Genomic DNA, 26,644 nt, shown 5'->3' with positions numbered 1-26,644 from the left:
CGCACCTTCCCAGTCTGGCATCAAAGCTGACGTCGTTGCTTGAGCATGGAGTCTGCTCAGCGTGTGCGAACACGTTAGCCTTCACGATCGTCCAATAGCTCTTCACCCTCACGCTCGACAGGGTGATGAGTTGGCTCGTAAATGTGGACAAGCACCGTTGGTTTCTTCAATACCACGTCCTCGTTGCCATCTTCACCTCTCCGCACCAGGCCTGGAACTAGGATAGCTAGTCTCTGAACAGTCGAGCCTTTCTCTCTCGCCCTGGCCTGCCCCCGTGGACGAAGTGGTGCAGCCGTGGCGACGTCGATGATATCGAATTGGTCGAGTTTATCAAGGGCAATGAAGACATCGTGGCCCGCACGGTCTTCCATGGACATGTGATACTTTCCCGGGAGTGAGTTGAGCGTGTTGGAAAGGTTGATGGCTTCCTGAACAAGGTCATGCGTCGATGTTGGATCGAACGAATGTCCAGACACATGTTTGAATAGCGGCCCGAGGACACGATTGGTCAGCGCGGAAGCTTGCTTTCGGCGCTCTTCCTGCAAGCCTTGGAAGAATTCGACCTTGAGCATGGCTCGAAAGCACTGCGCTGTCCAAATGGTCACTGTTCGTTCTTCTGTGTGTTGTTAGCGAAGTTCGACTCGTGTAGTCGACGGCGAGCGCTAACCTGGAGCCTTACGCAACTCATCAGCACCGTCCTCGACCATGTCTAGGAATCTTTCGATATCGCTATGCAGCCCAAGGAAACGCTCGCCTGTATCGAGGACGAGGTGATGCAGCAATCCGAATATCAGTAACTGGGTGAGATATACTTCGACGTCCGGATTCGCTTCGAGAACGTTGAGGAGCTTTTGACCAGCGATGGCAAAGATGATAGCATTCTTGCAATCATCGTTCTTCCACTCCCGAAACCAGACTTCCTGAAGGAACTTCTCTGCGTCGTCCACCTGTGTGTCTACCCATCGTTCAACTGTGGTGCAAAACTTATTGTACGCCGCTTGCACCCGGGTGTCTGTGGCGGCTGCAAGCTGTTAATCTTCATCTTGCATTCAGCCAACGCCTGGCCGAATTGGACGTTCTTTTTCGTCGCCAGTTTCAGCTTTTGCTGTAACTGTACGTAACCCTTAGCAAGATTCCGATACTTGTCGTTCGCTTCCTTGAGAGCCTCCGACACCGTCTCGAATCGTTCCTGGAGCTCATGGTACTGCAGGCTGGCGGATCGCAATGTTCGGGGCTCGCCGACGGTGTTCGCCCGTAAGTCATCGTACTGATTCCTCAGATGGCGGATTGTTCGACCATCGAGCACTTTCTGATTAGCGAGTTCATCCTTCAATGCCTTCAACTCGGTATCCTTGCGCGAAAGTTGGAGTTCAAGGTCCTCGACGCTTTTCTTGACTGGCTTGGGTTCATCGGGTCCTGCGCTGTAGCGGAGGTCCGAGTCATAAGGTTGGTCCGTCGTATCAACTGCAGTACGCATGTGGCTGTCGGCATGGGCTGATTGCTCCCGTTTCTTCTGACCCTCGGTCATAACGATCTGAGCAGAAACGGGCGTACTCATGCTGCTATCGATGGGTAGCTTGTTTCGATGATCGGCGACGTCAACATTTGCAGCTTTCCCATTCGACTTTTTGTGCTCAGAGCGCTGAGATTTCTTTGCGTTCTCTTGTTGGCCCCATAAAGAAGACGCGAAGTAGGACATAGCGATGCAAAGTGAGCGGTAGGACTGTGAGTGCAGAAGTTGGAAACGACTGGTCGTCGAGAGAAATCAGGTCTTCTCAGCCTTGTCCTTCGTTCTTTCCCGTTTGTCACCGAATTCACTAGGCAACAGTCACCCTTTGCCCTTTTGCAACAAATCTACAACTCACAAGTTCTTTCCCACGCAGGCTCGCCCGCACTTGTATGCTCTCAAGGCCTCGATCACCAGGACTTGCCTTCCCGGACGACACCACAAAAGAATTCCTTCATCATGGGTGGAGAGCGCGACCAGCTCGTGGTCGCTGTCGACTACGGAACCACGACTTCTGTGGTTGCCTTTGGCTATGCTGCACAAGTAGGTTGCTGCTGTCTCCGTGCATGAAAAAGCGCCTCCTGACCTATCTTACAGCAAGACATAATCACAGTCGTCGACGAGTATCCGAATGTCACTTCGCGACTCACCTGCGAAGTCTACCCAACCGAGATCGTGTACGACAGCAATGGCACGGTTCGCATCGGTCACCAAATTCAGCAAGACGAACCAAGATTTCAGTTTTTCAAGCTGGACTTGAACGAGAACAGAGGCTATGAAGCGTCATACGTGGCGAAAAAGTACCCCAATGCCATGGCCAAACAGCCGACTGCACAGGACAAGAGCGCCCAGGAAATGACGACCGATTATCTCCGTGAGTTGCACAAGATTACCCAGGCCTACATCAGCGGCAAGCTTGGAAAGGCAGTCCTTGCCACTACCCAAGTTCAATACGTTCTTACCGTGCCGGCAATGTGGAGTGATAAGGGCAAGGAGCTCACTCGCAGCTGCGCAAGAGCAGCCGGCTTCGGAGCTAGAATTCACCTCATTTCAGAGCCCGAGGCTGCGGTGACACACGCTTTGGACGCGATTCGTAATTCAAATTTGAAGACAGGCGACACATTCGTTTGCTGCGATGCTGGAGGTGGTACTGGCGATCTGATCTCGTACACCATCGTCAGCCTTGGAAACAGCCAGCCAATACAGGTCAAGGAGGCCGCTAGCGGAACTGGCGACCTGTGTGGCAGCTCATTCGTCAACAACAAGTTCCGACAGTGGTTCATTGAGCGCTTCCATGGCGAGCCTGGCTATGATGAAGACGCACTCGAGGACGCGATGCAGGAGTTTGAATTGTTGAAACGTGATTTCACAGGCGATGGGGACAAGTTCGTCATCAGAGTCTTTGGACTCGGCAACATTCCGGATAAGAATATCAAGAAGAATCGGCTAAGTCTGACATTGGCTCAAATGGAGACTTTCCATTCCGATGTTGTCAGCACCCTCACAACTCTGGTGAAGAGTCAGATCAAAGCAACCAAATCCGCTGTCAAGGCTGTGCTACTCGTTGGTGGCTTTGGCCAGAGCGAATACCTGAAACGCCAGATTCAGAATGTTGTTGGTCCTGGAGTTGAGGTCATTCAGCCACCGAAGGGGCAGGTTGCTATTGCACGTGGTGCCTTGTTGCAGGGATTCGCTTTGACAAACAGCAAGCCCAGTCGGGTCATGGTCGGGTCACGCGTCGCGCGGAAGGCTTTTGGCGTGGACTGCATGATACCATTCGATGCGAGGCTTCATAATTCGGCAGATCGGTAGGCTCCCTGTCGACTCTATGTTCTGCGAAGTTCTCTAACATTTTCACAGAGAGTGGTGTGAATACGGTGGTTATTACAGAGTCAGCGCCGTGGAGTGGTTCGTTCGCAAGGTCAGTCTGAATGGGTTCAGCATGATTATAGCTGACACAGCACAGGGTGATGAACTGCGTCAAGAGCGCCCGGTGACTTATTCGTTCTACAGATACGGGCTGCAGAGTCATGGGAAGTTGAAAGATGCCGCAGACCACATCCAGGTCTATGACGACAAGGGTGCAGAGAGTCCTTCCAAGTATCCTATCCCAGGTAAGCCTTGTTTTGCACTAATTCCCTGCCTCGGAACTTGCTAACCCGGCGCCCAGTCGGTACACGCAAGCACCTCACGATCCAGTCCAAACTGTCGAGTATTCCTGTGAGGGCACTGAGAAAGACCACCGGCAGTGATGGGAAGAAGTACTACCATCTCGACTACGAAATTCGCTTCACCTTCTTCTCAGCTCACACTGAGTACTCGCTATGGTCTGACGACGTCTGCTACGGAAAGGCAGAGGCTGAGTACGAATGAGAGCACCCCCCAGCTATGATGTCGACGGTCCTTCGCAGTAACTGTGCCTGACATGCGCCTGGCTATGGGACCACATCAGCAGCGGGTTAGGAGAAGCGGAAGAGTGAGTCGATGCAAGGCTGGCTGCAGAATGCTTCGAGGTCGTCAACACGCCGGAGTTTGCGCAGGAGAAGTCATAGCTTCAGTACTGCTGTCTTGCACAGCTTACGTACACTCCATAGGGCCATGCAGCGTCTACGATGCAGACATATGATGGCGCTCTTATTATGATATCATTGGATCGCCCGAGTCGCACGAAGCGCTGGCTCCAGCCGTAATGTCGTTCATTTTGCCCACCTTTCCGTCCTAGATCTTGGGCACCATGAGGCTGCTCAAGACGAGCGTTGATCTTTCGGAACTTAGTCTGGGCTGGTGCTCAGACATGCGATATCCTCCGTAGCAGTTAACAGCCAAGCGTGACACAGCGCACACGTGTATGCTTGTTCTGTGCTACCTACAACGCGAACAACCGGCCAATCTCGTCCAAGCCGCTTAGTAGTAGGATGGAGCCCGCGAGCCAGTGCTGCCAGGGCCGATGAGAGCTGACGTCATCAGCTCTTGTTTCACTGCCTCCGAGTCTAGACTTCAACACCAAATTCTGATCAAGCTTCATTACCCAACCACAACTGGCTTCCTAGCACATCGTTGGCGCGAGTTCGCGGTCTGAGACGATCCGCCATATGTACCGTCGTGCTCTCCACTGCCGCCGACGGTGCCGTCCCAAGATGTAACGTCAGTCAACCACATCAGAGCTTCACCCGCGGTCACCAAGGAGATCCTTCTCAAGGTCTGCAACGTTCCTAGGTCTAGATGAGCCTGACAGACTCTGTGTTCTTTGGCCTCGTTATCCGCGTGACGGGATGATCGAATGCGACGACAATAACTGGCTTTTGAAGGACTAGAGGCACCTCATCTCTTCGGCTTTGTCGGGTCAGACCAGGAAAGACAAGGGCTGAGCGCCTACCAACGTGACCGTCTTCGTCTGAAGTTATATCAGCTCTTCTCGGTATTGGTTGCCCTGTCGCACGATCGAAGATCTCGAATTTCCCTATATCGTTGGAGAGCATGACATTGCCGGATCTTCTGTCTGCATTGTATTGGCCGAAATCGAAGTCGTATTTGATATGAGACTCTCTCATGGTGAGCGCCAATGTACCTGCCTCATTGATCAATTTTTCACAAGCCTTCCAATCAGGGGCGACATTCGAATGCTCTGCGAGGAGGCTGGCCATTTCTTGCATGGCTTGACGAGCAATCTCATTCAGTCTGGCTTGCATCTGGTTTTTGGTGAGTACGAGCGTGCTCAAAGCTCGCTGGAGATCGCCTTGCCACATTTGGATTGATTCGAGGCCTAGCGTACGTTAGCAAGATCTGGCTAGCCATCGGGCTGTCCTTACCCTTCCTTGGGCTGATCTTGTCCAGACCATGAATGATGTGGTTGAGAAGCTTTTCCATCTCAGGATGCATGCCTGGCCAGATCCGCTGAGGATGAAGCAGAGCAAGGTATATGAACCCAAAAATGTGACACTGCAACAGTAGAGCCTCAAGCGGAGCCCAATTGAAGCCCTCAGGACATCGAATGAGATAAGGCAAGCCATTCCTATGCAGTTCCACGTCGAACGATCGACCAAGAAATCCATCATCAAGCTCTTCGACAGTACCAGCCACCCAATCACTAATGCTTTTGCGAAGACAGGCGTACGCGTTACTGATTTCTTCATCTGTGGCGACTTTTGGGGGCTGCATCTGGAATATACGGTCTGTGCAGCCTTCGAGATTGCGCATGAGCTGAGCATTTTGGGCCAGCAATCTCTCTTCCTCTTTCTTTCGCCTCTCGCTCAGCTCTTGAACGCTCGCAAGATCTTGCTGTGCTGTCTTGAGTTTTTGTTCCAGATCTGCCTTTACGTCCCGCAATGTTTTGATCTCCGCATCTCGCTCAGCGGTATCTTTGGCACGTGTCTCGTCACGATCGGTAGCTTGCTGACCGACGACAGTCCACAGAGACAAGTTCTCTTCTTCAAGTTCAGTGATTCTGCTGACCAGCGAGTTCTCGGTAGCCTGCGATCTCTGTGTTGTGTCCTGATCATTCTGAGTCATACTTGGCGAAGCCTTCTCCTTAGTATGGGGTCTCTGCCTTGAGCGCTGGAGTCTTCAGGCGGTGAGTGGGTTTGATCACCCTCGGGACGAGAGTTGCGGAGGTTGTATCGCATGTCGAGATCATGCACTTCGTCTTCATGAGCTGAATCTGGACTGCCTAGGAGATGTAAGAAGATGTCCATCTCGACGTGGCGTATTGGGATGCTCTGCGTGGTGTCAAAGTAAGAAAGGTGCCGTGCATCATTGGCATGGTAGCAGACTTGCCTTGGAAACAAACAAAGCGATGGTTGTCTGGGAAGCGCCCGAAGATTCCACTTCTTCACTTTTCGAGATCTTGCAAGTGAAGTTTGCTTCGTGCACAAGGAAACCCCATAGCATGATTTGCTATTTCAGCAGCCCCGTCTTCAAAACCTTTCGACACTTTCATCACGACACGCGAACCATATTCTGGTCAACGACGAGCATATCTGCAGTCATGGAGCGCAAGATCATCATAGCTGTTGACTATGGCACGACCTACAGCGGCGTTGCATGGGCTCAAACTGCTCGAGTAAGTTCGATGTGCCATAATCAAGGACCGCACTAACAACACAGCCTGATGTCAAGTACACAATCACACAATGGCCTAATTCTACCGACACCTTCGAGGGCAAGACCCAAGATAAGGTTCCAACAGAGCTGTCTTACGATAAGAATGGTCACGTCAAATGGGGTTTCCAGATCTCACAAGACGAGTTTCGTTTTCAATGGTTCAAGCTTGGTCTCGATGAATCGCAGACAGGCGGAGTTTCGCACCTAACAGTCGAATACCCTGATCCGAGAGCACTGAGCCCGAGTTCCACACACAGCGCCACCTCTCTCACAACCGACTTCCTGGCTTGCATCAGAAAGCATGTGTCCGATGTCCTCAAGGTGAAGCTGGGTCAGGATGTGCTTGAAATCACACCACTTGGATTTATAATCACTGTTCCGGCGATCTATGATGATGCTGCAAAGGCACGCACTGCTGCTTGTGCGCGGCAGGCTGGCATGGGAGACGACGTCCGCATCATCACTGAGCCCGAAGCTGCCATAATCTACACTCTCGACGCCATGGACCCTCATAACTTGAAGTCGGGGATACCTTCGTCCTGTGTGACGCAGGTGGAGGCACTGTTGATCTCATCTCTTATGAGATCGAGGCTCTGCATCCTCAAGTCAAGGTCCGTGAGGCTGCGCCAGGCTCCGGAAGCGCTTGCGGTAGCACCTTTCTCAACCGCATCTTCGCCAAAGATCTCGACGTGATGTTCGACGACAATGAGCAGTGGGATGACGATATCAAGCAGCAAGCCATGGACGAGTTCGAGGTATCCAAGCGTGACTTCACTGGCTCCGAGAACAAGATGATGCTTGCGGTTGGTGGTCTTGCTGATGACACGCTTACTGGAGTGCGCCGAGGTCGCCTCAATATTCCGGCCAGCAAAGTCAAGACTGCTTACTTTCAGCCAGTTGTCTCAACGATCATTACATTGGTGCAGTCACAGATCAAGCAGACTAAAGCGCCCAAGGCAGTCTTGCTTGTCGGTGGCTTTGGTCGCAATCCCTACCTACGTCATTGTCTCCAATCCGTGGTCGGTACTGAGATCAAAGTGCTCCAACCCGGCCGTGCATGGACTGCGGTGGTAGAAGGTGCGCTCATATGGGGACTCAACGACCACTCACCTACTGATTCACGCATCAACATTGCTTCTCGTAAGGCTCGGAAGGCGTACGGGATCAAGGTCGAAATTCCGTTCTCTAGCTTCGAGCACGAGGATGCAGATAAGTACGTGAAATGGCTATCTGATTCGGAATGCTTGCTGACAATTGCAGGTACTGGGACTTTTATCACGGTACCTTCTTCATCACGGCGATGCGTTGGTTCGTCAGAAAGGTCAGGAGTCTCGCGTATGGCACGAAATTTTACTGATTCTTTTAGGGCGATGACATCGATCAGGACGAACCATTGATATCACACTACGTTACCAAACGTCGAGTCGTTGATGGGCCCCCGATCGTTCATAGCACACGCCTTTACTCATTCAACTCGATCACCGACGCTTCTCCACCCGACTTCCCAGAGACCTGTAGGCTTCTCTCTGTCCCCAAGTAATCTAGTTGCTGACCATACGACTGCAACAGCTATGAAGCAACTTGTCAGTCTTGTTGCGGATCTATCCACCATTCCCGTCTCTGAGATTCCTCAGAAGTTGGGCAGCGATGGCAACATGTGGTACGTCTTGGAGTTCGATATTCGGACCAAGTTCTTCTCTGCCCACACTGAATATTCACTGTGGCATGATGGTGAGCAGTACGGTAAGGTCGATGCAGAGTACGCCTGACCGACCAATCGAGCCTCGATCCTGGCACAACGAATGTGATTGGGAACCTAGGATAGAGGGCCGTGGTCTTTAGGCTGGTGTCAGTGGGTGCACCACGGGTCCGGATACCGACGTTCGCCCCCTACTAGGATTACCACTGAAGAGGGCAAATAAGGCCTTGCCAGCAGAGATGTCCGCGAAGCATGTGCATACTCACGGGAAGGGCCCTGAAACGATGGCTTAAAAGGCACCGAGATCTGGGCAACGACGTCAATCGTCTGCCTCATGCATTCGGACGTCCGGTCAGACACTCGTCAGGGCTGCCAATGGGTGCAGAAAACATACCTTACTTGTGCAGCAATACTGCATCGAACAGAGAAATCATCCGTGAATTCGAAGAGCTTCGACTCCGAAACCCAGTAAGTGTGAGCGCTCGGCGCACTGGCGACGGTGATTCACCAGCTCACTTGCAGCCTTTGGTCCCTTCGCTCATGCGCCAATGTTTAGCCCCTATCGACTTCGGAGATTCTCGTGGAGGTAATTGGCAACTTCACTGCGTGTTCCTCTTACTATGCACTGTCTTTCAGGGTAGAGTTGATGGCAACATGACGCGTCAGGTGAGAAAACCCATGGCTCTTATGCACGTTGGGAGGACTCCGTGCCGGCCCGTATCACCATCCGGGTTGCCCGACCCTGGTCGGAGGCATACAGTAAGGAGATAGACAGCATGAGAGCATGGTGGACCATCCTCCGGAGATACAGGTTTCAGGCGAACACTCGATTCTGGTAAGCCTCGTGGCCTGCGATGCTTCATTTGCTGCCTCGCGAACGTTGCAGCCAGGTCCGTGCCATCAGCCAAAGAGGCCTGATGTCGCGCTATCGTGACTACCTACCTGCTGACCATACAAAAGCTATGACCAGTCCAGGTGTTCTGGCACTTCTTCGTCGAGTCCGACTGCCACGTACCTTAACGAAGACGGAGGAAGGATCCTGCTCATCATGCATTGTCGAAGATCCTTGTCCTGGGAGCGACAGGCACGCAAGGTCTTGCTGTGGTGCGCGCCATCATCAGCGAGTCCTTCACAAGCTCTGTCCATGCTCTGACTCGCGATACCAAGTCAGACAAAGCACAAGCTCTCGCGGCTCTCGCATCCCAGGTCCAACTATTCGAAGGGACTTTCGACGACATCAGCGCCCTCGAGACTGCCGTTAAAGGGTGTTCGGCTGTCTTCATAAACACTTCTCCGTCTCTCGCCGACCCAGCGGCCGAGACGCGGCATGTCCGGACCATTCTTTCAGTTTTTGCCGCCAGCAAATCAATCAAGCGAGTCATCTACTCCTCCACAGCCGGTACAACGGACCCTAATGCACCTGGAGCCTTTGGCAGCCACCCAGATATGACGCCCGGAAACCTGCCATACCACGTTACCCTCGATAAGTACACCAATGAACAAGCAGTCATGAGGGCAGCCAAGGAGAACGCATGGCAAAGCACGATCCTTCGACCTGCTGTCTTCCTCACGAATCTTCTGGAGCCGATGAGTAGCTTCAAGTTCCCAGAGTTGAAGAAGCAGAAGAAGATTCGAGGCATGCTCCCTCCCGAAACCGAGTTCGATTGGATTGATCCTAGGGACATTGGTGAAGTCGCCGCAAAAGTCCTCCTTGGAAGAAGTCCTGACTCCTCAGATGTTCAATTCGTCGAGCTTGCAGGTGAGCGTGCAACATTACAGACTGTCGTTAGTGCGATGGAGAAAGCGGCGGGTGTGAAGATTGAGATTGAGCAAGTGGACAGAGAGCAGGCGAAGATGTCGGAAGATCCGGTGACGAAGGCTATGGCGGGCATTTGGCTTGTTGATCACCATGCAAGGGTCGGGGATTGGATCGGCGCGAGGAGGTTCGGCTTCGTACCTGGAAGCGTTGCGGACTTCTTCGAAGGCTCGAAGGAGGCAGTCAGAAAGGCAATTGGTGCGTGAGGGTACACATGAGAAGGAAACATTCGCGTCCTGAGTCGATGACCTTGTTTGTGCTATATGTGTCGTTAAAGGAATGAGCGAGTCGTCTCGAAAGACCGACTGTCGGGGATCGATGGCGTCGACAGATCGTACCCCGATGTTGAAAAGAGTGGATGCTGGGCAGATCATCCAGCGATGAAGTATCCTTACACTTAAGCGCACTCCTCCTTGCGCTGTTCCCAAACATTTAGAGCCTCTTCTGCGGCCTTCAATCCACTAAGGACCATGGCGCCGAAGGTAGGTCCCATCCTGTTTCCACCATCCAACTCGCTCAGCTCCATTCCTGCCATGATCAACCCCTTCACTACCTCTCGAGTGCCTTTGACGATCGCATCTTCGGCAGTCACCATGTCGAGAGGTCGCATGCCACCTAGATTGACCGCACCGAAGCCGGCTAGGCGCTTAGCAGAGAAAGCACCAAACGGTCCGTCGTGGCCGGTGGTCGAGATAACGAGCGGGGCGTTGATTGTGTTGGGATCCATGCAACTATGATCATCATGGTGCAAGGTGACGAGGGTCCAGTTGGTGACGACGCCGGCAATGCGGACGCTATTGTCGGATGTTGGCCGAGTGATGAGGTCTTCGACAGCAGTGGCGTTGAAGAGCTTCACGTTGGGGAAGGCGAGGACCTTGGAGAGCAGAGTGGACATGAAGTAGGCGGCGTGGTGGACGACGACGTAGTTGCCTTCGTCGGCGTACTTGACCTCGAGGTCGTCTGGTGGAACGCTTTCATTAGCATGATCGAACACTTGCAAGCGGCTTGGAATGTACAAACCCAAGAATTTATCGGCAGGCTTCCTTAGCACCATAGCACTGAACAGCTGTCCACCGAGCCAACATCCACCACCAGGGCTGACAGATGCTCGATGATCGCAATCTTGAGATCGGGACGTGCCTTTGCCAGGACGTAGGCTGCAGACAGTCCAGCAGAGCCAGCACCGACGATGACAACGTCGGACTCGGCGTAGGTGTCCAGATCCGAGAAGTAGCGTCTGGTCATAGCACGACTGACCGTAGACTCACGGATCGGTGCGAAGGTGAAATCATCCCACTTGCCGGCGAAGGTTTCGAGAAGGACGCTATCTTTTGCTGGGAGATCGTTGACGCCATTGAGACCATTGTCTTTGAACGCATGGGGGAGAGTCTTGGCCTTGACGGCGCCTCCCACTTCGAAGCCATGGACTTCATTTTGATAGATAGCGGATGGTGGAGACATCTCGTTGGTTGACGGGATTCAGTGTTCGATCTAGACGGTGTTAGAAGCCGAGGAGGGCTCTGTGGGAAAGGAGAAAGAGAGCATGTTCTTTCGCTGGTATGATCCAAGTTCAAGTTCAAGCCGTATAATCTCAGGACGCTATGCTTCTCGCCAATCCAACAGTCCAGTCCCTCGTGGTCTTTTGGGAACCAACATGGGACCGGTTGCTGCGGATATCGTAGTAGAGCTGTGCGAACACCGGCCATGCTCATCTAGCTGGCTCTGGGACACGCAATGTGCCCAGAATAGCTCGATGCATTTTGTGGAAATACCTTGATCACATTTCTGTGCTTGGGAACATGGTCACCCGCAATCTGTGGGTAGATAGCCGGGTTTCCGAGCGAGAGTAACAACATGACTCTCCATCCTTTCAGAGATGGCGAGATGTACTTCTTGATGTTTGTTGGGCCTGGGAGTATTAGACGTGCTCTCGACCTAGATGATACATACCACTTGACTATGCAGAACCTTCGACAGCTTTTGGAAAGTTGTGTCGAAGAAGATAAGAATAAACAATGTGTGCTCCCGCTTATATCACGACACTGGCATGGGGAGGGGTATTTGTGGAACATCACATCATGGACTGGAGGACCGCAAGTGGGGGTGCCGATATGCACAGTCATCCGGTCTGCGGAATAGAGTTTCAGCAATCCTCGAGGAAGGTGCATCGCGTTCTGCTGCTTGTCTTTCGCACACGCAGATCCTATCCAGCAGATGCATCAATATACGGTGTAGTGACAGAGAAGTTGAGTGGACACTAAATCGTAAGTTGCATTCATCATATCTGCCATGATAGTACAATACATACCAGGTGATCGCTCATCTATGGAGTGTCTACAGATACCAAAAGTGCTATCTCCCACGGTCGTTGTAAGCATTTTCCTGTCTTGTCAAACCCATGCAGTTTCGAGCCTGTCAGACGACACCCCACAGCCAAGAAAATGCAACAATAACGCCGGATGCTCCCAGAAACACATGCTTTGGCTTTCGGTGACCACAAAGACTCCCTTAGGAGAGCCTGACACCAAACTTCCACACAGCCTCTACCCTCAGATCACCTTCACCGTCTAGCTCAGCACCCTCACCAAGACCGCCAAGGACGATCAGATCTGCATCCATGCCGGCCTCCAGGCCACCTTTCCTGTCCTCCACTCCTAACATTCGGGCTGGTCGACTGGTGACAGTCTCCAATGCTTCGCCTACAGGCACTCCTGTGAACCTGCGGAAGTTGTTGACACATTCAATCAGGCTGATCGCCACGCCAGCCAGTCTGCCCGTGTCTTTGCCTCGAATCTCGGGTCCTTTCTTGATGATGGTGGTGCCATTGGTCCAAGGATACTCGCCGTCGGGCAGGCCCGCAAAGGAAAGAGCATCGGTCACAAGAATGGCGCCTGCGGGAAAAGAGGTGTAGGCTATCTTGAGAGAGGCAGGTGAGAGGTGGACACCATCGCTGATGAGGCCGAAGTAGGGACGGAGAGATGCTCGGTCAGGTAGCGTAGGCTTATGGAGGTGGGTTGTCAGTGTTGGTGAGTCACAGAGGACATTCGTGTCGTCTTCGGAGATGGAAGAGGTGATACTGAGTGAGGAACGAGGTGTCGAGGAACGCTTCTGTGCGCTGTGTAAAGTGGGTGACGATGGGTGCGAGCTCGGTCGGGATGAGATCGGCGTGGACGGACGAGATGGCGCCGAGCCGAGCAGACCGAAGATGCCCGGATCACGATGGCCAAAGGGCCGCATCGCGTTGAACATGTGTGTGACCATGGTGGCACCATGGATGACGGCAGAAGACGCTTGGGCGAGGTCAGCGTCGGAGTGCCCTATGCTGAAGACAATCCCGCGAGAGGTGAATTCGGGAATCAGGTTGATCATGTTGGCGATTTCTGGGGCCGCGGTGACTTTGCGAACTGTGCCATTCGACAAGTTGTCTGCGCCGTACACACGTTGAATGTCAGACCATGTCTCGGCGTGTTGCAGGACTGTTTTGTTGTGGATGCCATTTCGACAGGGCGCGAGGAAAGGTCCCTCCACATGTGCACCCAGCGATTCGGCACCCTTGGAGCGTCGCGGTCACGACCGGACGGCCCAAGATAGGGTAGAACCGATTGGTAGACGTCCGGATTGGCGCTGATGACAGTTGGCAGGTAAGAAGTCACGCCAGCTTTGGCGAAACGGCGGTTAGTGTCTTCGAGCTTCTTCTCAAAGTCGTCGTCTGGTATCGAAAAGTCGAAGCCGTGGCCGCCATTGAGCTGGACATCGATCAAGCCTGGTGACAATAATTTGCCTCCGAGATCTATAGTGACGTCGGGCTTGATATGCGACGCATAGAATGTGGACTGAGAGTTGAGTATACGACCTGTCTCTGATGAGATCCACAAGTCGCCAGTCTCAAGACGTCCATTGCGGAGAAGGTATCCGTTGACGAACTTGGTAATTACTGCCTGAGCTTGGGACTGGGACATGTTGTGGTACAGAGTTATAAGAGTACACAGTATACAGGCCAAGCTGAGGCCTTGAGAGAATGGCTGATTCTTGTGTACTGCAAGTCGTGGTGACTGTATAGACAGGCCAGAAGAAGGCAAAGACAGGAACCAGCCCACTGCGCTGGTACTGAAGTATGAGGCGGGTAGGAAGGGACAGGGTCGCAATGACCAACGCGTAGAGCAGGAATCGAAGAATCACAGTATGAGGTCACCCTTGTATGGCGCGCTGTTCACTAGCCGTACAACAGTCGTGATGGAAGGCGAGTATTACCGAAAGTCTGATATAGTATCAGAGGTTGGTCTATCAGCAAGTCCGAAAGAACGCCTCATCACGTCCAGGAAGAAACGGTTGGAGTAGAGCAGCGTCTGGCAGAGATCGCAGGGCGAAAGGTGGCGGCAGTAAGTAGCTACAGCAGCATCAATCAGCAGCCAAAAGAGTGCAACGTGCCCACGCAGTAAGTCAGTCGATGGTTTCCGGATTATCAAAGCCTGAATGGGTGATACGGAGAAGTCCTGACGGCCTATGAAGGCTTTCCGGTAGTACTGGAAGCACGGGAGGGCTGTTCAGAATCGAGATAGCATGCTTGTAGCCACGAGCGGGTGTAGCGTACCACAACCATGGCCTGGGGTTTGACGTTGACTGTACCTCCGACGACACCGGGCATCGTCGCTGACACTGATGTTGCTGTCGTGGCTTCCTGCATCGAAGAGCTCGCGGCTCTGGCCTTATGAACCGCCAAATACTACCGTTCCATAGCGATTTGAGGTGGATGTAACGTTGCGATGAGGTCGCAATCATTATCAACGGAGACAGCCCGCACGTGACTTTGACTATCTGGAACAGCAGGGGGTAGCAGCGTCGAGGCGGGGGAAGCTCGCTAGGCATGGGTTTCAGTGGATTTGGCCCATCTGGAAGCCTCGTTTAAGGTCCATTTGACTTGCTTGTTCAGACGCCACGCCTGGAAACGGCACTCTGACCGCAGCGCTATCTCGGAGCGCTCCCATCGCCCGCCCAATAGTTGCCTGGGCTTCTCGCGAGCAATCAGTGAGATCCACCCCCAGTGGCAGGTGAGACCCTGCCCATTGAATATCTCAAACACTTGACTCTTTTTGCTGTGTGACACTACGCTGCTATCTCGAATCTCGTGTGCTTACTGGTACCGCTGGTCAGCAACGATGCTACCACTCGGCCACGTAGCTACCTTACTCCTCTAGCAGTCGACATCAGATTGAGTACTATATGTGTCCCACCTTGACCCAGTCTTGCCGAAAATCTATTCCTCTTCTCCAGACCGCTGGACCTCGAACCTTCCGCAAGGCACGCGACAAGAAAAAGCATCTTGCTGCCGCCGGGCGCAGATCATCCGCAGAGCCCATTTCCCCCAGAGTGCAGCTTTTAATTCACAGGCTTAAGACCCCTGGCAAGCTAGCCCTGCAAGCTACTGCACCTCCTCTTTCGAGTCTCGACTGCGCTTTGTCACTTGACTGCAGACTGCTACCTTATCATCCTCTTCATAACATACCACGTTCGTCGATATTCAACTACAATAATGGCAAGCGAAAAGATGGCCTCCTATAACGAGAAATCCGGCTCCGATACGCCTCCTTCTCTCGAAGCAGCAGACGCTCACCATGACCGCCCTCTCGGCAAACCATGGATGTACAAGAGGCTCTTCGGAGTACTCCCACCCTACGCTTCGCCCGAATTTCAGATCGTCTTCGTCGCATTCGTCTGCTTCATGTGCCCTGGCATGTACAATGCGGTCTCTGGTCTCGGCGCAGGAGGTGGCATGGACCCATACGATGTGAACAGGTCCTCGATTGGCTTGTACGCCACATTCTCCATCGTCGGCTTCTTTGGCGGTACAGTCGCAAACACAATCGGGCTCCGCCTGACTTTGGCCTTTGGTGGCTTCGGCTATTGCATCTACCTCGTCTCCCTACTGGTCTACAAGCACACCAGGAATGCCGCTTCCTGATCTTCGCCGGCTCTTTGCTTGGTGTTTGCGCAGGTCTACTATGGACTGCCCAAGGTGCAATGATGATGGCTTACCCGCTTGAGAAGCAGAAGGGTCGCTTTATCGCTGTCTTCTGGGTCATCTTCAACTTGGGTGCTGTCATTGGCGCTCTCGTGCCTCTTGCACAAAATCTGCACAGCACTGCGCCAGAAGTCAACGACGGCACGTACTATGCCTTCATCGCACTCATGCTGTTCGGCTTCCTCCTCGCCTGCTGCGCCTGCAACCCTCATTTCGTTGTTCGCAAAGACGGCAGCCGCGTCATCCTGATGAAGCAGCCCACCTGGAAGTCCGAGTTCATTGGCCTGTTTGAGACTCTGAGGTCAGATTGGTACATCGTTTTCCTCTTCCCATTCTTCCTGGCGTCCAACTGGTTCTACACATACCACTTCCAGGACGTCAACTTTGCCTACTATAACACCCGCACCCGCGCTCTCAACTCGGTCCTCTACTGGTCCATGCAGATGGTCGGTGCGCTGATCTTCGGTACCTTCCTCGACATGGGCCGCTTGTCTCGTCGTACTCGCGCCAAGGTTGGCTTGGCTGCGCTCTTCACGCTCACGATGGCTATCTGGGGTGGTGGCTACGCCTTCCAGAAGACCTACACCCGTGCAATGACCGAGGCCGAGGATTACCAGAAGAAGGACTTCCAGGACTCGGGCTATATCGGCCCTATGTTCCTCTACATGTTCTATGGCTTCTACGATGCTGCTTTCCAAACTACTGCTTATTGGTAAGTCGTTGCCTTTGAAATGTGTCGCCTTCCATAGCTGACTAGTGCACTAGGATCATTGGCTCTCTCTCGAACAACGGCCGCAAGCTCGCCAACTTCGCCGGTTTCTACAAGGGCATCCAGTCCGCTGGTGGTTCCATCTCTCCCTCCATCGATGCCGAGAAGGTTGCCTTTATGACCGAATTTGCTGCTAATTGGGGCCTCCTCGCTGGTTCGATTCTCATTGCTGCCCCAGTGGTATGGATGAAGGTCACAAACCACACTGAGCTCGAGAAGGATCTGGTCTTCACTGACGAGACGAGGGAGGAGGTCGTCGCCACCGACCCCACGGCAACAGACGCCAAGCACTGATATGCTTGGCTGATGCTGTTACGCAATGAATGTATCAGTCGCATATTCTTGTCGATACTGCTGTGGCGAGCAAGGCGTGGTTACAGACCTGCTTTCAGATACAGAATACGGAGCTTCAGTGTGACACCAATGAGCGAGCGGTCTTTGTTGCTGCTAGCTTACAATACCTATATAGCTATGGCTCTTTCAGATACGAAGTTCATGAATTGATATCCCCTGATCCACATATTGGTCAATACTTTCTCGTCCATGGTCTCTCAGGAAGTCATGCGAGCTACTCAGACCTATGATGCTGGCACAGGCATAGCGAAGCCATACCATAAGCAAGGAAACCTGAGCCCCGGCAACGTGAGGCCAGAAGTTTGGAGTCTCGATGTGGTTCTATGCCAAGAATTTCGCAAAGCGGGAATCTTCTCAGGGCACGCCTGACTGAATATTGGAAGGTTCCGACACATCTGGTGACGCTGATGTCGATATCTTGCGACCTTAAGGACAAGTGCTGCGTGGTCATTTCTCGACGATGGTGTCACATATGAAATATTGCTGCAGCTGACAGCGCGATGGCAGGTTTGCATTGCCAACAACAAGGACTTCAGCAAGGTCAAAGCTGGAGTACTTCGTGTCCTTCCCTGCGGCTTGAGAGAGGTGGTAGTCGAGGATGCAGTCGACCATTTTCACTCGAACCTTCGAAGCCCGGGACAAAATCCACTTCGACGATTCACCTAGCTTCCAATCCTGGGATGTTGCATGCAATGGACTGACGTCTTGGAAGAGCCGCCCGATCCATTAAGCAATCAGACCATTGACAAAGATGGCGCAAACCATAACTCGACAGACCAAGGCAACTCATGGTTGCTGTCAAACCTTCCATGAAGGTCCCAGAAGGGGCCAGAGCATCCCTCAAGTGACTTGCAAAGAATCAATTGCTAATTGTACGCATCTGTTGCGAGGTCACCCTGATCCGTTACCTTTGAGCAATCACGATCCAGCATTCACTGCTGAGCGTGAATTGGACACTGTGTTTTGGCGCACCTCATTATTTGCAAAGTCCTAGTCTAAGATGCCTCCTGGAACACAGAGCTTGCTTCTCCTCGTCCCTAAACCTCGCGTTGGGCTGCTCATTGTTAGAAGGCCTTGTCTGGCATTCAGCAAGCACTCACGTCAACTAGAAAGGTTGGCACAATTTCATGAGATAGAGAGAAGATGGAAAACTTGCAATTCCAGACAATGAGCCAGCGCGTACTGAGTACCCAGAAAGATCTTGTGGTGAGGCTATTACGCACGCTATATAGTCATCAATGCTCTGCTGATATACCATGGCCGTAAGACCTTAACACACCTTGTCTTCCTTACAGAATCTACGGTTAACTCCCATGAGGGATACTACGACGACTACCCTGCCACGAGGCCCCTTTTCGCTTTTCCATGATGACATAACAACGTCCAACGTCCGCAGACGCGTTTAGCCTCAATGAGCACCTCAAGAGAACGATCAGTGACTGAATGTCTCCACAGATGGCCGTGGCAGTTCGATTCACGCAGCTCTTGAGGCTCCTTCTCGACCAATCTCCTCCCCTTCCCTCAACTCCACTGAGCCCAACAACGTATTCACGACGAGGGCTTGCTTCTACCACAATCAGAAAACACCAATTGAATGTTATTTTGACACTATTTCTGGCTGGCAGTACGCGCGAACTTCAATAGGGACTTCAGCATCTTGCCTATAAGTACCACCAGCCCCCCTTCCGAAGTTGAACTTCTTGCTCATCATCCACATCAAATCCATCTCGCCAAAGCGCGCCAACACAATCATGAACAACGTTCCAGGCGTAGCAGGTCACCAGCAACCTGCTGCGGCTGGTGTGCCGCTGTTTATGCCTCCATATCCCACCCTCGCGCCACTCCCTCCACCTGCCGCTCCTCAGCAGCCACCCCACCTGCTGCCTCCTCACTTGCAGTACTACCAACTCCCGCCTCTATATCAGGAACCAATGGTGTTTCTGGATAGGGACACTTATCAGATCCTAGTCGAAGCTCTTGCAAGGGCAAGAGATGCGAATGGCGCTGACTGGGGCGCCAGAGATTTCGAGGACTTCCATATCGAGATTGAGTATGCCTACAATCGTCTTGTTGGTATGAGCGCTGTGTTCGATGTTCCAGGACAAGATACCATCGCCGAAATGGCTGAGGATCGTGCCACAAGAATCGAGAACGCTGGTGCGCGAAGACAAAACGCTGCGATTGCGGAACAGCAGCAGGTCAAAGCGAAGGAAGCTGTTGACGAGTATCTACGCATCGTCCACGCCAACGGCAACGCCGAAGCTAGTGCTGAATCAATTGAGCGTATGCAAAGACTGTTGTTCGAAGCTCGTTACCGATCCGACGTGGCCGCATGGTACAACAAGCTTGAGAGAGAGCCCGTTGAGCAGCTGCGCCAGAGACGACGTTTGGAAGAGCAGTAAGTGCGATATCGAGGGTGGTTGAAACACGGCTAACGTACTTCTAGGCAACAAGATGCTCGTCAACTTGCACAATCGGAAGCATCCGTTCAGCGTGACTTGGCCAGAGCCTTCGACCAGCAACCATAGAAGGTCTTGGTGCCCGTAAGATCCGCCGCCCAGGGAGGAGATAAGTTGTGGTCAGATACTTGAACATCTCTCAGGAGTCCCAGGTCGTCCGATTAGCACAAGGAAAGAATCTTGGAATACGCAGCGCGTGGATAGCAAGAGTCGTGGCAGAAGAGCGAAGTCCATGAAAAGTAGATATCAAGGCACTGCCGTAATACAGCACGAGCAACTAGCGGACCATCTGTAGGACCGTATTTTTCGCTGCAATCCAGCCTTGGAACGGTCTTCGCACCGGGTGCCCTTCATATTGCGATGCTCGATCGTCTTACGTGTCTGTGGCTTCTTTACTAAGTAGTTGGGTCTCTCATTGCGTGGAAGCCTTCGTATATCAGGAGGGCCTGACTGAGACAGCTCACAGGTCATTGCTTGAATACAGCATGCTGTGTTGCTAATACTTTTTGGCTGTCAAGATTGCTAAGTATGCACAGTAAAGCATAAGCCATAAGCAACGTCGTTAGTTGCTGCTGGTACTAGCTGCCTGTTTGCCTTGCCAAGACGTTAGTGTAAGGCGGCTTTCCCTTCTCAACTACCTAAGGAGTGCAGAGCAGGCACTTAAGTCTCCAGCACAATTGTTGTTGGTCTGTGCGCCCTTGGTTGTCTCGCCCTTGGTTGTCTCATGTGCGATTTGTAGCTCCTAGGGAAATTGCTGCTCCAACAATGCTCGTTATCTCCTGGGGCAGCTACCGGTGTCGCATCGAGTGCTGACTTGGCTCACTATGGCGCGAGGAACGACATGCATGCGTTCAGAACTGGACAGCCTCAGCGAGCACCGGCTTCTTCGATTGTCCCCTCATTCGCGACTTCACTGTCTACCTTGGAAGCAGCATCTGCAATGTGTGGAAGGCATAAAGTAGCAGGCTGAAGGCCAGCCTGACAGCTGCCAAGCTGCCATTGACGTCACGAAACTCATAGAACGTCTGTCCTGCACTACACTGCATCCGGATGGCATTTCCATCTAGCTGAATCTGCAATTCTTGATCGCCAGATAGCATCCATTCCCCTCCCGTCATGCTCTTCAGGTTGTTATGTAGTTATGTGACGCTTGAGCCGCCGCCCTTTTCACCTTGGACTCTGAATCGCCGTGCATATGGAGTGTACTTGAGGCGGAAGTCCCAAGTTCACCTTCTCGGCATCGGGGTGAGATGCAGCGGATACTAAGGTGAAACCTGTTGCAGCGTGCCCCCCTCAGCTCGACAGGGATGAGACCCGATTCAGCTCGCATGTCATCAGTGGGGAATCGTTGCTGGTCGCACAAGTCTGGACCGTGCCCTCGATTTTCAGAGGCGGGATTGAGTTTGCCATCGTCATTAGTGGCTTATTCGTACTCCACATTCCATCAGATTGCCGATTTCGATGTCCATATGTGTTGTTTACCATTCGAAAGGAGTCCAATGTGTCGCAAATTAGATACAACAGCAGAGCATGTTGATCAAAGCTCGTCGTGGTCGTTGATTGTCCAGTACCAACGTGAACCCGTCAGTACGATTATCCGAAATATCCATCAACAGAAGGCCAGGAAATTCAGTGTCACTGCGGGAGTGGCTTGCAACCACCAAACTCTACCTGAACCTCTGCAGGATGACGTCTGGCGCCCATCAATAAAAACAAGTCCAACTTATCAACATACTTCTTAGATTTCGTTCCACTATCATTATTCACCCGCACATTACCTTGCTGTCGCAAAGATGGCGTCTTCCACGCTGTACAGCCTCGTTCGGCGACAGCAGAACAAGCAAGATGCGGCACAGAACACCAGCAATTCGGCTTCGAGTCTTGTATCAACTCTCGTGCCAACCATCTTGATCGCGGCTGCGATATTCATCGTTTTCCTGGTACTGCGGAATAAACTTGCAAGAGTCTTCCAGGCACGAACTTTTGATGGCCTGGTTGCCAAAGAGTAATGCCTTGCTTGATACTATTCGGCTCTTGCTGATGATGAACAGTGCCCAAACCCCAGCGCCCAAGACGAGTTTCTTAGGCTGGCTGTCTGACTACCGTCAACTGTCCGATGAGCACATTCTACAGCACTCGTCACTCGATAACTATTTCTTCGTCCGATATCTGAAAATGCTCATGGTCATCGCTTTTGTCGGCTGCTGCGTTACATGGCCAATCTTGTTCCCCGTCAATGCTACTGGTAAGGGCGGTCAAAAACAACTCGACCTCCTCAGCATGAGCAACATTGCCAATCCAAATCGCTATTACGCACATGCCTTGACGGCTTGGGTATTCTTCGGTGCGTATATCGGTCTAGACATCATGCTTTTGCTTACAACCCACAGGATTCGTCCTCTTCGTTGTCGTCCGAGAATCGTTGTACTTCATCGGTGTGCGTCAAGCTTACTTCATGACCTCCTTCCACGCTCAGCGCTTGTCATCGCGCACGGTATTGTTTCTCGGCATTCCAAAAGAGAGTCTGTCCGAACAGGCACTCCGACAAGTCTTCGGCCATCATGTCCGCAAAATCTGGATTGTGCCGGACTGCGAGAAGCTCGAAGACAAGATTGAGGACCGCGATGATCTATGGAACAAACTTGAGACCGGCGAAATGAAGCTCATCATCAACGAGAACAAGAAAGCCCAGAAGCAAGCCAAGAAGAAGGGAGCAAGCGCCAATCCTACCAATCCTTCTGATCCGTTAGCTTCGGTCGGCAAAAAGGACTGGCCTACGCACAAGTTGAAGTTCTTGATCGGTAAGAAGGTTGACACAATCCAATACGGCCGTGCAGAGCTCCCCAAACTCAACAAGGACATTCAAGAGATGCAGAATGAGCATTTCGATGGACGCGGAAAGAGCTCATCTGCCGCATTCGTTGAGTTCTCGTCCCAGGCCGCGGCGCAAGAAGCTATGCAATTCACCGAGAACAAGAAGAAGAAGACGAAGTTCTCACCAAGATACATCCAAGTCCATCCCGAACAGGTCATCTGGAAGAATCTGGCCATGAGCAAAGCCTCGAGGAAACTTAAGATGGCCCTCGCAACCACGGTAGTCACTCTCATGACCATATTCTGGGCCATTCCTGTCGCGTTCGTGGGATCGTTGAGTAACGTCAACTATCTCACCAACGAGTTGCCGTGGCTTGGCTTCATCAACAGCATTCCAGATGTGATACTCGGCGTCGTTACTGGTTTACTACCCGTTGTTCTCCTTGCCGTACTGGTGGCACTAGTCCCAATCATCTGCAGACGTGAGTCTCCTGCCCTGAAAATGAGCCTTACTGACATAACCAGAACTCGCCAAATTCGCAGGTGCACCAACCCTAGCAGTCGTCGAATCGAAGACGCAGAGCTGGTACTTCATCTTCCAGGTGATCCAGGTGTTTTTGATAACAACATTCTCTTCAGCTGCGTCTTCAGTCGTTACACAAATCGTCCAAAACCCTGGATCCGCCGTCAACTTACTCGCCAAGAACCTTCCGAAGGCATCCAACTTCTACATCAGCTATTTCATTCTTCAGGGTCTCATGATTTTCGCACTACAGATTCTCAATATAGCCGGTCTTCTGTCGATCTATGTGCTCGGCAAGATCTTGGGCAAGACGCCGCGCAAGCAGTACACCCGTTGGATGCAGCTTATTGGACTCGGTTGGGGCTCAGAGTACCCCAAGATCACCAACATGGGCGTCATCATGTTGTCATACAGCTGTATCGCGCCGCTGGTTTTGGGCTTTGCTACAATTGGCTTCGCTCTGATGTATCTGGGTTTCCGCTACCAATTCTTGTTTGTCTTGGGTCTCAAGGTCGACATGAACGGCGAAGGATATCTCAAAGCACTCCGCCAACTGCTCGTGGGTCTTTACTTGGCGACTTGGTGCCTTATCGGCCTTTTCGCGATCAGTGTTGGCGATTCGAGGGCCGCTATCGGCCCACTTGTCCTGATGGTGGTGTTCCTTGTCGTTCTCATCGTGTGCAATGTCCTGGTTAATGCCGGTTTGAAACCTCTGGAAAGCAACATTCCGCTTGATCTACTCGCCGGCAACCAGGCCAGCCGAGTGCTAAGCGCTGAATCGACAGAAGAAGGCCACGGCTACGACTCCGACGACACGAGAGCCGATCCGAACGCTCTGCACAACACCTCCAATGGCGCGCCAATCGTGAACAAGGGGGAACGCGCGCAACCTCAAAATGAGTGGCAACCCTCCGTCCCGAAGGACAAGCGCAAGAGCAACTTCCTCACAAGTCGCTTCGAGAACGCGATCGACAAATCGCGAGCCAAGGCCAGTTCCAGGCTCTCTCACGACCAGGTTGAGAAAATGCCACTTACGACGCTGAAACTTCGCAACAAGCATACATGCACCCGGCACTTGCGGCGCCGAAGAAGGACATGGTTGTATGGCTAGCGCAAGACAAGCTGGGAATTTCGAGGGAATTGGTACGGGGCAACAAAGAGGCGGGCATCAACAGCACGGATGAATTCGCTTGGCTGAACGAAAAGAACAAGGTGGAATGGGATACGACGCAGCCGGAGAAGGTGCCGATTTATGACGAGGTCAGGTATTGGTGAGAGGCTTCTACTCAGACCGGAATCGTGATTTAGCGGGCAGCTGCAGCGACACTTGTTTCTGAAGCGCGGCGCTGTCTGCAGGAGGGTAGGGGGAGTTCAGGATCTCAGCTACCGGCGGCAATTATTCCTAACCTTTTAATTCTTATTGTTATAACAGCATACAGAGCACGCAGCAAATGCAAAATTTCTATACCTTGCACGAATACTGGCAGTCGGTCGCCCGAAGTACCTCCTTTAGTGGTCAGCCGCCCGTTCTTGCTGCATCCATCGTGATTGGCTGTTGGCCACCACCCGCTGTGCAGGAGCGCGTGCTCATTGCCCACAGAAATGCGTCGCTGCCATTCCAGTGCCAACGTCCAGAGCCCCATTGCTAGTTTTACTCGATGCAGGTGACTTGCGTCGGTACTATGCAGTACGCAAAACCACCCCTTGCGTCCACACCACACGTTCTATCAACGATACTACTCTAGAGGGCGGGTTCCACGCATTCTATGCGAGTTTTTAAGATTTCCCAGGCAGAGCACAACTATTGTGTAGCCATGTTAGGGACGGGATCACCGACCAGGCCCCGAGGCGGTCTCCGGCACGCCTTGACCACAACGACGCTTGCCATGCCTTCGCTCTGCTGCGAAGGGCAGGAAGATCATGAGCAAATTTACTAGCGTGCAACCGTGAATGTCGACCGGTGGGGTGCCTCATAGGCAGCAGGCAAACATCGCTGAAGTTTAGGTGTCAGCTCGAGGCTTTATTTAAAATGACACAAGCTGAAGGCTGCAGGCCGCCAGGCTGCGGTGGAAAGGGGGTCCTCCCAACCCGTACTCTCCAGCTGTTCGGTGCTGCTAGGCGGATTGGTCACCTGATTCGCTTTTGGTCATAGTACGCTGCAGAGTTGTTGCTGCTGGTGGACTGATCAGAGACATTTCGTGCCCTTTAATGCCGGTGGTATGATGCTGTTCCTCAAAGGCGAGGTGGTCGGGTGCGTGCTGTAGCTGGCTTCGCTGCGACGTTCTTACCAGGACAACCGGGCAATATCATTATTATCATTGTTATAATTATCATAATTATTGGGAGTCCGATTATTGTTATCGTTGTTAACCAAGGAGGGCTCCCAAGTAATAAGTAGGATTTCTAGTCCTGTGATCGTGTCCGTGTCTAAATTTGCGACTGTGACCGTGCTCCGCTGACCCTTCCGCGATGTCCAACGTTTTCCATTCCATCTCCTTCCCATCACTCGTACGCGGCCCTTCTGCTACCCTTGCACCAGCCTCATGGCAAATATCGACCAACAATGTGTCGCCTGTGCAGAAGGATGCGGAACCGAGCCAACTCACCACCTGCATGCGGCAATTGGTCACTCGGTCGCCACTCCCCAGTCTGCGGGTCCCGAGGAGGCTGTTCCAGCCCTGTGATCCTCCCAATCCCAGGAGGAGGCCGACACGTTTTCCATGACTCCCGACCTGAGCGTATCCCTTTGTCGAAGCCAAAGGGATGGGTATGGCAGACTGTGGGAGTCACGCCGTGAAAACCGTCGTAGAAGAAGTATTGACAGCGGCAGGCCGAATCGCAGTTGCGCAGACAGCAGCATGGGCCAGATGCGTAGCACTTGAGGTGGTGGGCGCCCTTGCAGCATCTTCTTACGGAGGGGGCCGCCGGCAAGGGGCCTGTAGGCAAAGGCTGAGTTGGGACGAGACCGACGTTGTTTGTACTGCGTTGAGCGGCAGTGATTGCGCTGTGTCTGTCGTTGCCTTGCTGCTGCGACGAGGATGGTGATTCGCTCCTTGTGTTGAATGGTGACGGTTGAATAGGGGCGGAATTAGCTGCTGTGGGGAGAAGTGCTGCAGAGTGACGGGCCGGAGAACGAGGCCCTGTAGGCGAGGGGCTGGTCCAGACAACACCGACGTCTCTCCCACTGCCGTCGACAGAAGTGACTGGGCGGCCTTCGCCATTATCCCTATGGCGACGAGCTTCTTCGGCGCGTTGTTGCAGCCTTTCGTCCTCACGCAACTGGGAAGCCGTGGCGACGGCGGCATCCAGTTGGACTTGTCGCTGCTGCGACGAAGACGGCGGCTCTCCGCTTCCGTCAAATAGTATAGGCGGATCAAGGTCAGGACGAAATGCTGTAAGCGGACTTCCTACGCGCGGAGTTGCTGTAGCCAAGGATGCTATTGCTACTGTTGAGTAGTTCCTGGAATGAGGAGGCTGGTAACGACTTGGAGTTGGCGCAAGCATATGCCGAGTAATCTAGAGGGCGGTGTTGGCGTAGATGCAGTGCGCGGAGACGGTGTAGACGCAGGTTGTACAGCGAGCGA

General features: G+C 52.7%; 10 protein-coding genes across 10 annotated transcripts; 6 read left to right on the top strand and 4 right to left on the bottom strand.

Annotated features, from left to right (window-relative positions):
• Positions 1 to 74: 74 nt before the first annotated feature.
• On the bottom strand, positions 75 to 1,699 carry AB675_2166 (uncharacterized protein; the record flags this gene model as incomplete). The annotated part of the gene is made up of 3 exons (XM_018142115.1): positions 75 to 616; positions 668 to 1,028; positions 1,076 to 1,699. 3 exons carry the CDS (start codon positions 1,697 to 1,699, stop codon positions 75 to 77), a joined length of 1,527 nt encoding a protein of 508 aa, XP_018003043.1.
• Positions 1,700 to 1,966: 267 nt separating this feature from the next.
• AB675_2165 (Chaperone protein dnaK) lies at positions 1,967 to 3,880 on the top strand (the record flags this gene model as incomplete). Its single annotated transcript, XM_018142114.1, has 5 exons — positions 1,967 to 2,050; positions 2,105 to 3,315; positions 3,368 to 3,428; positions 3,474 to 3,621; positions 3,678 to 3,880. The coding sequence occupies 5 exons, from the start codon at positions 1,967 to 1,969 to the stop codon at positions 3,878 to 3,880; spliced, it is 1,707 nt and encodes a 568-aa protein (XP_018002676.1).
• An 845-nt stretch (positions 3,881 to 4,725) lies between these two features.
• AB675_2164 (uncharacterized protein) lies at positions 4,726 to 6,016 on the bottom strand (the record flags this gene model as incomplete). The annotated part of the gene is made up of 2 exons (XM_018142113.1): positions 4,726 to 5,270; positions 5,317 to 6,016. 2 exons carry the CDS (start codon positions 6,014 to 6,016, stop codon positions 4,726 to 4,728), a joined length of 1,245 nt encoding a protein of 414 aa, XP_018002916.1.
• Positions 6,017 to 6,491: 475 nt separating this feature from the next.
• On the top strand, positions 6,492 to 10,328 carry AB675_2163 (uncharacterized protein; the record flags this gene model as incomplete). The annotated part of the gene is made up of 7 exons (XM_018142112.1): positions 6,492 to 6,566; positions 6,611 to 7,150; positions 7,198 to 7,820; positions 7,868 to 7,928; positions 7,974 to 8,121; positions 8,177 to 8,366; positions 9,332 to 10,328. The coding sequence occupies 7 exons, from the start codon at positions 6,492 to 6,494 to the stop codon at positions 10,326 to 10,328; spliced, it is 2,634 nt and encodes an 877-aa protein (XP_018003055.1).
• A 191-nt stretch (positions 10,329 to 10,519) lies between these two features.
• On the bottom strand, positions 10,520 to 11,583 carry AB675_2162 (Thiamine thiazole synthase; the record flags this gene model as incomplete). Its single annotated transcript, XM_018142111.1, has 2 exons — positions 10,520 to 11,093; positions 11,174 to 11,583. 2 exons carry the CDS (start codon positions 11,581 to 11,583, stop codon positions 10,520 to 10,522), a joined length of 984 nt encoding a protein of 327 aa, XP_018002784.1.
• Positions 11,584 to 12,630: 1,047 nt separating this feature from the next.
• On the bottom strand, positions 12,631 to 14,081 carry AB675_2161 (putative N-acetylglucosamine-6-phosphate deacetylase; the record flags this gene model as incomplete). The annotated part of the gene is made up of 2 exons (XM_018142110.1): positions 12,631 to 13,674; positions 13,722 to 14,081. 2 exons carry the CDS (start codon positions 14,079 to 14,081, stop codon positions 12,631 to 12,633), a joined length of 1,404 nt encoding a protein of 467 aa, XP_018002807.1.
• Positions 14,082 to 15,667: 1,586 nt separating this feature from the next.
• On the top strand, positions 15,668 to 16,081 carry AB675_2160 (UNC93-like protein; the record flags this gene model as incomplete). Its single annotated transcript, XM_018142109.1, has 1 exon — positions 15,668 to 16,081. One exon carries the CDS (start codon positions 15,668 to 15,670, stop codon positions 16,079 to 16,081), a length of 414 nt encoding a protein of 137 aa, XP_018002965.1.
• Positions 16,082 to 16,146: 65 nt separating this feature from the next.
• On the top strand, positions 16,147 to 17,204 carry AB675_2159 (UNC93-like protein; the record flags this gene model as incomplete). The annotated part of the gene is made up of 2 exons (XM_018142107.1): positions 16,147 to 16,853; positions 16,907 to 17,204. The coding sequence occupies 2 exons, from the start codon at positions 16,147 to 16,149 to the stop codon at positions 17,202 to 17,204; spliced, it is 1,005 nt and encodes a 334-aa protein (XP_018002923.1).
• Positions 17,205 to 19,015: 1,811 nt separating this feature from the next.
• Positions 19,016 to 19,792, top strand: AB675_2158 (uncharacterized protein; the record flags this gene model as incomplete). The annotated part of the gene is made up of 2 exons (XM_018142106.1): positions 19,016 to 19,662; positions 19,711 to 19,792. 2 exons carry the CDS (start codon positions 19,016 to 19,018, stop codon positions 19,790 to 19,792), a joined length of 729 nt encoding a protein of 242 aa, XP_018002919.1.
• Positions 19,793 to 21,516: 1,724 nt separating this feature from the next.
• AB675_2157 (uncharacterized protein) lies at positions 21,517 to 24,335 on the top strand (the record flags this gene model as incomplete). Its single annotated transcript, XM_018142105.1, has 5 exons — positions 21,517 to 21,728; positions 21,775 to 22,067; positions 22,114 to 23,019; positions 23,063 to 24,052; positions 24,118 to 24,335. 5 exons carry the CDS (start codon positions 21,517 to 21,519, stop codon positions 24,333 to 24,335), a joined length of 2,619 nt encoding a protein of 872 aa, XP_018003017.1.
• Positions 24,336 to 26,644: the final 2,309 nt, after the last annotated feature.

This window comes from Cyphellophora attinorum (assembly GCF_001299255.1).
Source record: "Cyphellophora attinorum strain CBS 131958 chromosome Unknown Contig6, whole genome shotgun sequence".
Lineage (NCBI taxonomy): Eukaryota > Fungi > Ascomycota > Eurotiomycetes > Chaetothyriales > Cyphellophoraceae > Cyphellophora > Cyphellophora attinorum.
The sequence above is the reverse complement of the archived record's forward strand: the minus strand, read 5'-3'. Positions and strand labels throughout refer to the sequence as shown.